The sequence below is a fragment of the Hyperolius riggenbachi genome, chromosome 2 (assembly GCF_040937935.1).
Source record: "Hyperolius riggenbachi isolate aHypRig1 chromosome 2, aHypRig1.pri, whole genome shotgun sequence".
NCBI classification, from domain to species: Eukaryota; Metazoa; Chordata; class Amphibia; order Anura; family Hyperoliidae; genus Hyperolius; species Hyperolius riggenbachi.
In genome coordinates this window covers 227,984,068-227,997,355 of record NC_090647.1, presented here as the reverse complement: position 1 = coordinate 227,997,355, position 13,288 = coordinate 227,984,068, and the positions used below count along the sequence as shown (strand labels likewise).

General features: G+C 43.7%; 1 protein-coding gene across 5 annotated transcripts in view; it reads right to left on the bottom strand.

Moving 5' to 3' along the window:
* Positions 1-9,997: 9,997 nt before the first annotated feature.
* The window catches only part of TBC1D8 (TBC1 domain family member 8), a 112,591-nt gene continuing 109,300 nt past the window's right edge, over positions 9,998-13,288 (bottom strand). For all 5 annotated transcript variants that reach the window (XM_068268257.1, XM_068268256.1, XM_068268258.1 and 2 more), the window contains one exon: positions 9,998-11,463. In XM_068268257.1, coding sequence (XP_068124358.1) covers positions 11,035-11,463 — 429 coding nt within the window. In that variant the 3' untranslated portion in view covers positions 9,998-11,034. The remainder of the gene's footprint in view (positions 11,464-13,288) is intronic.

Below are 13,288 nucleotides of genomic sequence, written 5' to 3'. Positions count from 1 at the left end.
CGCCTGCGTCGGGAATCCGTGCGAATCGCCGCTAATGTATTTAATAGTAAAAACGCATGCGTTTGTTACATGCGTTTTTACCCGCGATTTCGCGTGCGATTTCGCACCTTTTTCAATTTTATTTAGCCCTGGCAGTGTCATGGTTAATTTCGCATGGCACCCTGCCATGCGAAATCGCATGCGAAATCGCGGGTAAAAACGCATGTGGAAACGCATCCGCATGCGTTTTTACAAGCGTCGGAATGCGGCCGAAATCGCGTCGCAACAGTGGGAACGAGCCCTTAATGATTTACATGGCATACTTTTCCTCTCTGTAAGCTTGAAAGTGAAGCATTGTGGGTAGGAGGCGGAGTTTTACCACTACCTGACCAGAGTATTCCCGCCTTTTACTGCCGGATCATATAAATCATATCGCGAGTCTGAACTTCTTCACCACCTCTGTCTCAGTAAAATTATCAAGAACTGTTCTCTCACGAAAAATACGAGGGGCAATTAAACAGACCCTCCTCCTGCGCCTTCGTCTCCTCATAATAGAAGTAAGCTCTAAGGGCCCTTTTCCACTAGCAATCGCTAGCGTTCACGCTGAACGCTAGCGATTGCTGAATCGCAATTACCGCCGATTCCCCGACGTTCGCGGCCGCGATTTTGCTATGCTATGCACTGCATAGCAAAATCGCGGCAAAAGTCGCTCCGCGGCGCGATCGCGATCAAGTAAAAAACGAATCGCGGTAGTGGAAATTACCTACCGCGATTCCTATGTTAAAAAGCAAACCGTAGCGATTGTAAAATCGCTAGCGGTTTGCGATTCAGCCAGCGCTGGTGGAAAAGGGCCCTAAGGCCTAGTGCACACCAGAGCGGTTCGGCTGCGTTTTGCGATCCGCTTGCGGCTGCGGATACGCTTGGGTAATGTATTTCAGTGGGCTGGTGCACACCAGAGCGGTAGGGCGTTTTGCAGAAACGCATACTCCCGGGCTGCTGCAGATTTTGGATTGCGGAGGCGTTTCTGCCTCAATGTTAAGTATAGGAAAAACGCAAACCGCTCTGAAAAACGGCACTTTAGAGCGGTTTGCCAGGTGGTTTTTGTTACAGTAGCTGTTCAGTAACAGCTTTACTGTAACAATACATGAAATCTACTACACCAAAAACGCTTCACAAAACCGCAAAATGCTAGCTGAAACGCTACAGAAAAAAAAGCGTTTCAAAATCTGCTAGCATTTTGCGGATCTGCTAGCGGTTTTTGGTGTGCACCAGGCCTAACAGAGTAAGCTCAAAAGGCTCCATCTTTCACAGCAGCAGCTGCTGTGTGAAAACCACGATATCTCCAGGTTCATTCAGGGGATAAAGAGATGAAAAAAATAACAAATGGCCACACCCCCTTTCTTCCCTGGTGAATTGTGATTTGGAGAAAAACTAACTACTATCACTTATCTCATACTTACAGTGCAGGGAATAATTATTTGACCCCTCACTGATTTTGTAAGTTTGTCCAATGACAAAGAAATGAAGTCTCAGAACAGTATCATTTCAATGGTAGGTTTATTTTAACAGTGGCAGATAGCACATCAAAAGGAAAATCGAAAAAATAACCTTAAATAAAAGATAGCAACTGATTTGCATTTCATTGAGTGAAATAAGTTTTTGAACCCTCTAACAATAAAAGACTTAATACTTAGTGGAAAAACCCTTGTTTGCAAGCACAGAGGTCAAACTTTTCTTGTAATTGATGACCAAGTTTGCACACATTTTAGGCGGTCCACTCCTCTTTGCAGATCATCTCTAAATCCCTAAGGTTTCGAGGCTGTCTCTGTGCAACTCTGAGCTTGAGCTCCCTCCATAGGTTTTCTATTGGATTAAGGTCCGGAGACTGACTAGGCCACTCCATGACCTTAATGTGCTTCTTCTTGAGCCACTCCTTTGTTGCCTTTGCTGTATGTTTTGGGTCATTGTCGTGCTGGAACACCCATCCACGACCCATTTTCAGTTTCCTGGCAGAGGGAAGGAGGTTGTCGTTCAGGATTTCACGATACATGGTTCCGTCCATTTTCCCGTTAATGCGATTAAGTTGTCCTGTGCCCTTAGCAGAAAAACACCCCCAAAGCAAAATGTTTCCACCCCCATGCTTGACGGTGGGGACGGTGTTTTGGGGGTCATAGGCAGCATTTTTCTTCCTCCAAACACAGCGAGTTGAGTTAATGCCAAAGAGCTCTATTTTGGTCTCATCAGACCACAGCACCTTCTCCCAGTCACTCACAGAATCATTCAGGTGTTCATTGGCAAACTTCAGACGGGCCTGCACATGTGCCTTCTTGAGCAGGGGGACCTTGCGAGCCCTGCAGGATTTTAATCCATTGCGGTGTAATGTGTTTCCAATGGTTTTCTTGGTGACTGGGATCCCTGCTAATTTGAGGTCATTCACTAACTCCTCCTGAGTAGTTTTAGGATGCTTTTTCACCTTTCTCAGAACTATTGACACCCCACGAGGTGAGATCTTGCGTGGAGCCCCAGAGCGAGGTCGATTGATGGTCATTTTGTGCTCCTTCCATTTTCGAACAATCGCACCAACAGTTGTCACCTTCTCTCCCAGCTTCTTGCTAATGGTTTTGTAGCCCATTCCAGCCTTGTGCAGGTCTACAATTTTGTCTCTGACATCCTTGGACAGCTCTTTGGTCTTTCCCATGTTGGAGAGTTTGGAGTCTGCTTGATTGATTGATTCTGTGGACAGGTGTCTTTTATACAGGTGACTAGTTAAGACAGGTGTCCTTAATGAGGGTGACTAATTGAGTAGAAGTGTCTAACCACTCTGTGGGAGCCAGAACTCTTAATGGTTGGTAGGGGTTCAAAAACTTATTTCACTCAATGAAATGCAAATCAGTTGCTATCTTTTATTTAAGGTTATTTTTTCGATTTTCCTTTTGATGTGTTGCCACTGTTAAAATAAACCTACCATTGAAATGATACTGTTCTGAGACTTCATTTCTTTGTCATTGGACAAACTTATGAAATCAGTGAGGGGTCAAATAATTCCTCCACTGTATCTCACATTTATCTCTTGCATTTCTCTGTCTATTTTCCCCTATACTTCTGGAGAATTGCTATTTGGAGATATCACAGGAGGTAAATTGCCTCCCAAGAGATAAATAGGTTGGTAACCTCTGGTGAATTGACGCCTTTGGGTTATGACCAGGTATTTTACATCCCTGAATCACGGATCATCTGCACCAAATTGCCTATATAATACATTTGTGCCTGAAGTGTATTAGACTGGGGACACCTTGATAAGACTCTAATAAGCTAATTTACATTTTTGCAACCACCCCTTCCAGGTATGGGTGAATTTTCTTTTGGCAGCTAATGGCAGTTTTTGAAACAGTATGGGTTTGCTGGATCTGATCTTCCTAATGAAGATCTCTGCAGGAGTGTTGCCAATTTAGGTCCATAATGTGGGAATTATGGTAGTGGTTGGGGGATGTGTTAAATATGCCTTTCAATGAGGTTAAAGGTTGGCAATGACTAAATTATTCTACTTTGATTATTGCTAATGGCATCGGTTCATCAAGCCTTACCACATTCGGTAATGCTGAAAACAGCTCATCTTACCGAACATTTAGGAAAGTGTTAATTCATCAAGGCTGTTACTGCATGAAAAGCTGAGATTACTGAGCAGTGAGGTAAATTTACCAACTTGTTCAGTAAATACCTCAACAAATGTCAGTAAATGTAAATTCAGGAAGCTTACAGGATGCAGTAAAACAGTTCCATTACCGGGAGTTTTCCTCTGTCGGAAACAGTGCGGAACTCAGCGAAGCATATACAATTACCTATGACTGACAGCAGAAGCCAATAGAAACAGCCCATCTCCTGCAAGTCCTGATGATGCATATAGGACCCTCTGGCAGGTCTAGCTTTTCTACCCCAAGGCAGCGAGCAGAGAGATCACAGAAAAAAAGTGGTTTCCCCTACCTCCCTTCGGCAGTTTGACCTCTTGGGTTGCTGTTGAAGATGTGGAGGAGCTAGTGGGGAAATCACCTAAGCAGGGCATGCGTAAATTCTCCTGGAAGTTCATCTAAGCTGTAGCAATTAAATAAAATGTTAAAAAAATGACTAAGGGCTTGTTCACACGAAAGCTTTTTAACCACTTCCCGACCGCCTAACGCACAGAGGCGGCCGGAAAGTGGAACCCGCAAGGACCAGCTCATGCCTAAAGGCGGCGGTCCTTGTAGGGGCATGGGTGGCGCGATCGCATCATTCGTGACGCAATCGGCCACCGGGGACTGGCTCCACCCACCTCATGCTGTAACAGCGCCAGCAGGTTACTAGCACCCGGATCGCCGCATACAAAGTGTATAATACACTTTGTAATTTATACAAAGTGTATTATACAGGCTGCCTCCTGCCCTGGTGGTCCCAGTGTCCGAGGGACCACCAGGGCAGGCTGCAGCCACCCTAGTCTGCACCCAAGCACACTGATTTCCCCTGCCCCCTGATCGCCCACAGCACCCCTCAGACCCCCTGCCCACCCCCCAAACCACTGCACCTAATCACCCATCAATCACTTCCTGTCAACTTTTTTTTTTATTCCCTAAACTGCCCCCTGCTCCCTCCTGATCACCCCCCCCCCATGTGTACTGTATGCATCTATCCCCCTGATCACCTGTCAATCACCCCGTCACTGCCACCCATCAATCAGCCCCTAACCTGCCCCTTGCGGGCAATCTGATCACCCACCCACACTAATAAATCGCCCACAGATCCAACATCAGATCACCTCCCAAGTGTGGCGTTTACATCTGTTCTTTACCCTAAACACCCACTAATTACCCATCAATCACCCCCTATCACTGTTACCCATCAGATTAGACCCTAATCTGCCCCTTGCGGGCACCCAATCACCCGCCTACACGCTCAGATTGCCCTCAGACCCCCCCTTATCAATTTGCCAGTGCAATATTATCTGTTCTTCCCTGTAATAACCCACTGATCACCTGTCAATCACCCCCTGTCACTGCCACCCATCAATCAGCCCCTAACCTGCCCCTTGCGGGCAATCTGATCACCCACACCAATAAATCACCCGCAGATCCGACGTCCGATCACCTCCCAAGTGCAGTGTTTACATCTGTTCTCTACCCTAAACACCCACTAATTACCCATCAATCACCCCCTGTCACTGCTACCTATCAGATTAGACCCCTATCTGCCCCTAGGGCACTCAATCACCCGCCCACACCCTCAGAACGCCCTCAGACCCCAGCCCTGATCACCTCGCCAGTGCATTGCTTGCATCTATTCCCCCCTCTAATCACACCTTGAGACACCCATCAATCACCTCCTGTCACCCCCTAGCACACCTACCCATCAGATCAGGCCCTAATTTTCCCCGTGTGAGCTCCTGATCACTCGGCCAAACCCTCAGATCTCCCTCAGACCCCCTTCCAATCACCTCCCCAGTGCATTGATTGCATCTATTTTCCCCTCTAACCACCCGAGACACCCATCAATCACCTCCTGTCACCCCCCCTAGCACTCCTATCCATCAGATCAGGCCCAATACAACCTGTCATCTAAAAGACCACCCTGCTTATGACCGGTTCCACAAAATTTGCCCCCTCATAGACCACCTGTCATCAAAATTTGCAGATGCTTATACCCCTGAATAGTCATTTTGAGACATTTAGTTTCCAGACTACTCACGGTTTTAGGCCCGTAAAATGCCAGGGCGGTATAGGAACCCCACAAGTGATCCCATTTTAGAAAAAGACACCCCAAGGTATTCTGTTAGGTGTATGACAAGTTCATAGAAGATTTTATTTTTTGTCAAAAGTTAGCGGAAATTGTTTTTTTTTTTTCACAAAGAGAAGATTTTATTTTTTGTCACATGTTAGTGAAAAATGACACTGTGGAAAAAAAAAAAGCAATTTCCGCTAACTTGTGACAAAAAATAAAATCTTTCTAAAATAGGGTCACTTGTGGGGTTCCTATACTGCCCTGGCATTTTAGGGGCCCTAAACCGTGAGTAGTAGTCTAGAAAACAAATGCCTCAAAATGACCTGTGAATAGGACGTTGGGCCCCTTAGCGCACCTAGGCTGCAAAAAAGTGTCACACATGTGGTACCGCCGTACTCAGGAAAAGTAGTATAATGTGGTATCACCGTACTCAGGAGAAGTAGTATAATGTGTTTTGGGGTGTATTTTTACACATACCCATGCTGAGTGGGAGAAATCTCTCTGTAAATGGACAATTGTGTGTAAAAAAAAAAATCAAACAATTATCATTTATAGAGATATTTCTCCCACCCAGCATGGGTATGTGTAAAAATACACCCCAAAACACATTATACTACTTCTCCTGAGTACGACAATACCACATGTGTGGCACTTTTTTGCAGCCTAACTACGCTAAGGGGCCTAAAGTCCAATGAGCACCTTTAGGCTTTACAGGGGTGCTTACAATTTAGCACCCCCCAAAATGTCAGGACAGTAAACACACCCCACAAATTACCCCATTTTGGAAAGTAGACACTTCAAGGTATTCAGAGAGGAGCATAGTGAGTCCGTGGCAGATTTCTTTTTTGTCGCAAGTTTTTAGAAATGGAAATTTTTTTTTTCTTTTTTTTGTCAAATTGTCAATTTCTGCTTACTTGTGACAAAAAATAAAATCTTCTATGAACTTACTATGACTCTCAGTGAATACTTTGGGATGTCTTCTTTCCAAAATGGGGTCATTTGGGGGGTATTTATACTATCCTGGAATTCTAGCCCCTCATGAAACATGTCAGGTGGTCAGAAAAGTCAGAGAAGCTGGAAAATGGGAAAATTCACTTTTTGCACCATAGTTTGTAAACGCTATAACTTTTACCCAAACCAATAAATATAGGCTGAATGTTTTTTTTTTTAATCAAAAATATGTTTGTCCACATTTTTTGCGCTGCATGTATACAGAAATTTTACTTTATTTGAAAAATGTCAGCACAGAAAGTTAAAAAAAAATCATTTTTTTGAAAAAATACATGTCTTTTTTGATGAATATAATAAAAAGTAAAAATCACAGCAGCAATCAAATAGCACCAAAAGAAAGCTTTATTAGTGACAAGAAAAGGAGCCAAAATTCATTTAGGTGGTAGGTTGTATGAGCGAGCAATAAACCGTGAAAGCTGCAGTGGTCTGAATGGAAAAAAAGTGCCTGGTCCTTAAGGGGGGGTAAAGCCCACGGTCCTCAAGTGGTTAAGTGCTAGTGATTTTAAAAAGCTCTTCCTAAAGCAGTGCTATGGGGGATTTTTACAAAATCACATTACTCCAGTGAGAACACACATTGGATTACATTAGCAAGAGCTCTTAAAATCACAAAGCACTTAGAAAAGCTCTTGTAGTGTGAACAAGCCCTAATGGAGAGATTAAAAGCAAGCAGAAGCAGTATAACAAAACATTTACATCTAAAGGGTTGTCAGGATGCCTCTTACTATTGTAATGCTGTCTCTGCACACACTCTTCTGCTGTTACTGACAATATGCTTTGGTAAATTAAGCCCTTAGTGTGAACAAGCCCTTGCTGTTCCACTTAGAGATGGACATTAGCAACATAATGAACTCCAGTGGTATGGTCAGACCATTGCTATTGAGCATCACTGCAACCCGGATGTTACAAATCTGCTCCACAGTCCAATGGATCCCAACACAACATGGTATATGAAACATTCAACAATGGCGCATCAAATCGGCAACTAAAAACCTGAATGCTAATTGCTTTAACAAAACCATCATGGATCTAATAAGAAAGGGAACAGGCTAGAAAAACGGGGTAAATTGGGGTCTGAGGAGAACAAATCAAGTTAAGTACATCACCTCCATACCAAAAAGCAGTAAGCAAAAAAAAAAAAATAATAATAAAAAGACTTCTCACACAAAATCTATGTATATCAACAGTTCAATGTCACTACAAGTGTTGGGAGTTGATGGCAGCAGAGGAGAGAGCAAATCTGCAGGAGCAGTGAGTAAAAGCACTTAACTGCAGTAATACTTTGCATAGGGCTGCAGGGAGACCAGCATTAGGGAGGGGGGGGGGGAGGGCGTGTCTGGCTACATGCCCCCAGCACAAAAATATCGTCCCACCCTTAACTGACAAAAAAAAAAATCCGGCCCAATTAGTACTGTCGGTAGCATACTGCAAGAACTCGATCAAAAATACGATTGTGCAGCATAAGGAAACAATCAGCAGATTCGATGACAGTGATCAAATCTGACAGAATTCCACAGTGTGTGGGAACCTTTAGAAAGTTATCAGATGCAGAAATGTTAAAGAACACCTGTAGTAAGAGGTAAATGGAGGGTGACATTTCCTTTTATTAAACAGTACAAATTTGCCTGTCTTGCTGATCCTCTGCCTTTAATACTTTTAGTCATAGACCCTGAACAAGCATGCAGATCAAGATGTTAGCCTTAAGCCCCATACACACGCTCAACAGCAGTCTTTTATGCAGCACAATTATCAAACAACTTTTGTTGTGAAACAACTATTGTTCAAACAGCTGATAAGAAGTCAATCCAACTGTTGTTTTGACTTCCTATCAGTCTGATCAGCTTTTTGAACAAAAAATACTTTTTTTTAGTTGTTTCAACTTGTTTCACAACAAAAGCTGTTTGACAATAGACTGCTGTTGGGCGTGTGCATGAGGCTTTAACTTTGACTGCATTTGCCGTATGATTATTTCAGGTGTGTAATTCAGACACTACTGATCCGAAGGACTGCCACACAACTGGTATTGTTTAAAAGGAAGCTTCCTTATACCTCTTACGTCAGGTGTGCTGTAAAGGAATAATGCATTTACATATGTGTATCCTACACCTCGTAAGTCCTTTAAATGTCAAAATGCCAACACTCCATGAAGGTATTTGCAATATATAGCACTAAACTGAAAGCACTGCATTGTTCTCAACTGAAGTGGAAATTACTACCTAGCAAAGATTTTAGCAAATGTGCAATAGTTGACTTATGGGCCATATGCAATTCACTATATTTTCATAACTTAAAGAGACTCCGTAACAAAAATTGCATCCTGTTTTTTATCATCCTACAAGTTCCAAAAGCTATTCTAATGTGCTCTGGCTTACTGCAGCACTATCTACTATCACCATCTCTGTAATAAATCAACTTATCTCTCTCTTGTCAGACTTGTCAGCCTGTGTCTGGAAGGTTGCCAAGTTCTTCAGTGTTGTGGTTCTGTGATGCATCTCCCCCCTCCAGGCCCCTCTCTGCACACTGCCTGTGTGTTATTTAGATTAGGGCAGCTTCTCTCTGCTCTATTATCTTTTACAAGCTGGCTGGGCTTTCACATACTGATGAATTATATACAGGCAGAGCTGTCTGCACTCTGCAGGAAGAAACAGCCTGACACTTCAGTGGAAGATAGCTGCAGGGGGAAAGAAACACACAAATGATCTCTTGAGATTCAAAAGGAAGGCTGTATACAGTCTGCTTGTGTATGAATGTATTTTCTATGTGTGGACATACTGTACATCAACCTACTTCCTGTTTTGGTGGCCATTTTGTTTGTTTATAAACAAACTTTTTAAAACTGTTTTTAACCACTTTTAATGCGGCGGGGGGCGGCGAAATTGTGACAGAGGGTAATAGGAGATGTCCCCTAACGCACTGGTATGTTTACTTTTGTGCGATTTTAACAATACAGATTCTCTTTAAAATGATATGCAAGAAAATACTCAAAATAATTTTGATAGTTTTCCAACTACTTGTTGATACATTTTCAACTCCATATGGCCAAGGTCTCTTTCTGTCAGCTGGTAAGACAGATGCCTGGCACTGAGCAAATGGTCTCATGAAATGGACTATAATTGCAGAAAACCAAAGGGTGCCTGGTTGAGGATACACATATTTGATATTTGGGGATATAATGCTTCCACTGGTAGCCAGTTTCCATGGTTGTAGGGAAGCATAATGTGCTTGCTTTGGCATGGCTATTAAGTCATAGTTGGCTGCAGACAAGTATCAGAATGGTCATTTTAATAACATGACATAAGAAAAACAAGTTGTGCATTGACATACCAATTTTTCAACAAAAATGAATCTACAGTTTCAGGTTTAAGTGAAATTGTCCTTTTCAGGTGTCCCATCTTTATTCCTTGTAGGGACTGAATACACAAAACATGAAAAAAAAACCTGTTTATTGAAAAGTGCAGATTCTCACAGACCAAAACAGAAAAAAGCACAAGGTAAGTCATCTTGACATATTTTAACGACATAAAAATTGCAGTTCAAGTTCAAATAGAATAAAAGTTTCAATTTCCAGCATTGAAACATCATTATCATTAGTGCAAACACAAACAGAATCAAAACTCACATATACAAAACAGTGGACGTAGGACATAACCAATGACACTCCTGAATGTATGGCATGCCGGAACTGGACACTCCTTACATATGACAGAGATTTTTGCCTGGAAGGAACAGGGGCAATAAAGCAGCCACAGTAGGATTCATACAAGAGATGCATTGGAAGAGCCAAGTACTCCTATGAGTAAAACCATGAAAAAAAACGCCCAGTGTGCTTTGGTAACTGAAGGATACAGAATGTTACAGGTTACCACGCCTGTCCATATGTGCCTGTATACAGTGTGCTACAATATGAGAGCTGATCTCTTCCTCCTGTACATAAAGCAAGGCCATTAACCAATTTATTAACACAATGACACTCATCATATAGGCGGATATATATATGGCTTATATGGCTGAGGAGTTAAAGGAGTATTCCACAAAATACAACCCATTGTCAACCTCTTGCCCCACCCAAACTCTTATCTACTCAGCTCTCTTTACCTCCACATGGACGGACCACTTCCATGCTGCTACAGAGAGAAGGTAAATCTGACACTTTGGACAACTCCTTTAAGTAGCAGTCTTGTTGAATATTGCTGAGCCCAAAGGGTCAGTAGGACAATAGAGTTGCTAAAAGAGATTGCACAAAGATACCCATCATGCTAGCTGCCAAAAGATTGATATATAGGTGACTGGATTGGCTTTTATTCAGCATAACATGGAAGGCTGCTGGTTTGTTCCATTACTTCTGAGGCTGTATGGGTTGTGTTTTGCCGCTTCTAACTTTGGTTTCAGTTCCCATGGCTTCTCAAAGAAATTCACCAGTGATTGCTCTGTCAGAAGGGACGCCAGTATGTGCTCAAAGGACACCGCCCAGTCTGAGTCAGTCAGCGGTAGTGAGGGAGAGTTAGCAGTCTCCGAGAAAACACAGTCATGGTCTGAGGAGGAGGCGCCATTCTCTGAATCCACAAACTCATCTGAGGCACTTCCTGAACTTATGCTGATGCTTCGCTGCCCAACCTCTCCAATCTGGAGTAGTAGGGTTGTTACTGTGGCAATAGCTTGATACAGATCATTTTCCTCTGGGTCTTCATGAAAAAGGCTATATAACGTTTTGCAGAACTGTATAAATTCTCTCTGGAAAAAGGAAACAGTGTGAAAAATGAGCATTGCATGAACTTTTTCACAGAAAGGTGTCAGCATTGAGGAAGAAATAATGCACTTTGTCATAATTAATACACTTGTCCAGAGAGATAGATCATTGCTTAGTATGCAGTCCAAAATGAAGATTGCCTAGTGACAGGTTCCCTTTTAGGGACCTCCTTTACCAGTTATATCAAGCTTTGTGAAACTTAATTTATTACAAACAGGAATTAGCAAGGAAAAAATAACACGGCGCTCAGAAGTCACAAGAGGTTATGCATATACAAGACAGTCCTATCAGTGGTGATTTAGGCTTCTTGCACACCAAGACGTTGCATTAGGTGGCACGTTAAGGTCGCATAACGTGCACCTAACACAACGTATGGTGCTGCAAGAGCCGACGGTAGAGTGAGCCGCGTTAGGCGGCTCGAGTCCTATAATGTCTCCCAGAGTGGAGCTGATTGGCCAGCGGGACCACGTGATGCGGAGCGAGACACTCCGCATCACGTGGTCCCGCCGGCCAATCAGCGCCCGCCAGTGCAGTGAATATTAAGTAGCCATGTGCGCGGCTACTGTAGCTGGCTCTCCCCGCCTCCTCTCCGCCCCCCACTGCGCATGTGCAAACAGTCTAACGCGGCTATAGCCGCTCCAACGCCGTAGCATGCTGCACTTTGCACAGAACGTGCAGCGTTACATGTAACGCAATGTGGGCTGTGTGAACAGCCCACTTGTGTTACATTGCTGTGCGTTGGGGGAGCGTTACAGGCGCACTTACGTGCGCCTGTAACGTCTTGGTGTGTAAGCAGCCTCAAAGTACTTTAATTGAAACAAATACAAAATAACTCAGGGCCCATTCACACTGGGGTGATTGGCCGGTGTTTTACGCAGATTTCGCAATCGCCAGTGATTGCTAGCGTTTGAAAAGTGCTAGGGTAATTTTAAGTATATGGCAGTGATCTCACTGCAGCGATTGCTAGTGATTCACAGAAAACACAAATATGGAGCATGCAGCAATTTTCTGCAATTTTAAAGCGATAGTGATTCAAATGTAAAATAACAAAAAAAAAAAAAGAAATCGCAATTGCTCAAAAATCACAGAGATGTCCAGTAAAAAAAAAAAGCGGAAAATCTCCCACTGATTTTGCTAGCGTTTCGCAATCCCCAGTGTGAACAGGGCCTGATAATAGATTCTTCACAAATGGTAAAACCTACATATGGAGAGAAAGTACACTCACCCCCTCTGCAAAAGTAGGACAACTCGCAGCACCCTGAATATCTCTATGTAACCTCATAGTGCTGGTGCAGAGGTGTACATGCAAAAATGATGCCAGGAACTTTGGGCACAGGGTGAGGCCGAAAAACATCTCACCCTGCTCCTGCAAATGTCCCGGTGGCATTAATTACTACTCCCCCTCCAGGCCACAATGGACTCGGGGGAAAGATGTAAATTAGCAGCCAGCTATTGCCAACGGACAAATTAAAGGGATAAAAATAAAATTTACACTTACCTGGGGCTTCCTCCAGCCCACCGTAGGCCGTGAGGTCCCCAGCATCCTCCTGGCTCCTTCCCTGGTCCTGGCTCCAGTTACAGTACGACTTCGACCTGAAGTCGTCAGGTCTGGTTCCCACTTCCATGTATAGCACCATTACGTCGATCGGCTATGCATCATCACACCGGCCAGCATAATGGCGCTAAACACGGAAGCAGGAACCAGACCTGATGACTTCAGGTTGAAGTCGTCCTGTAACTGGACCCCGGGACCAGGGAAGGAGCCAGCAGGAGGGCGGGGGGACCTCACGGCCTACAGAGGACTGGAGG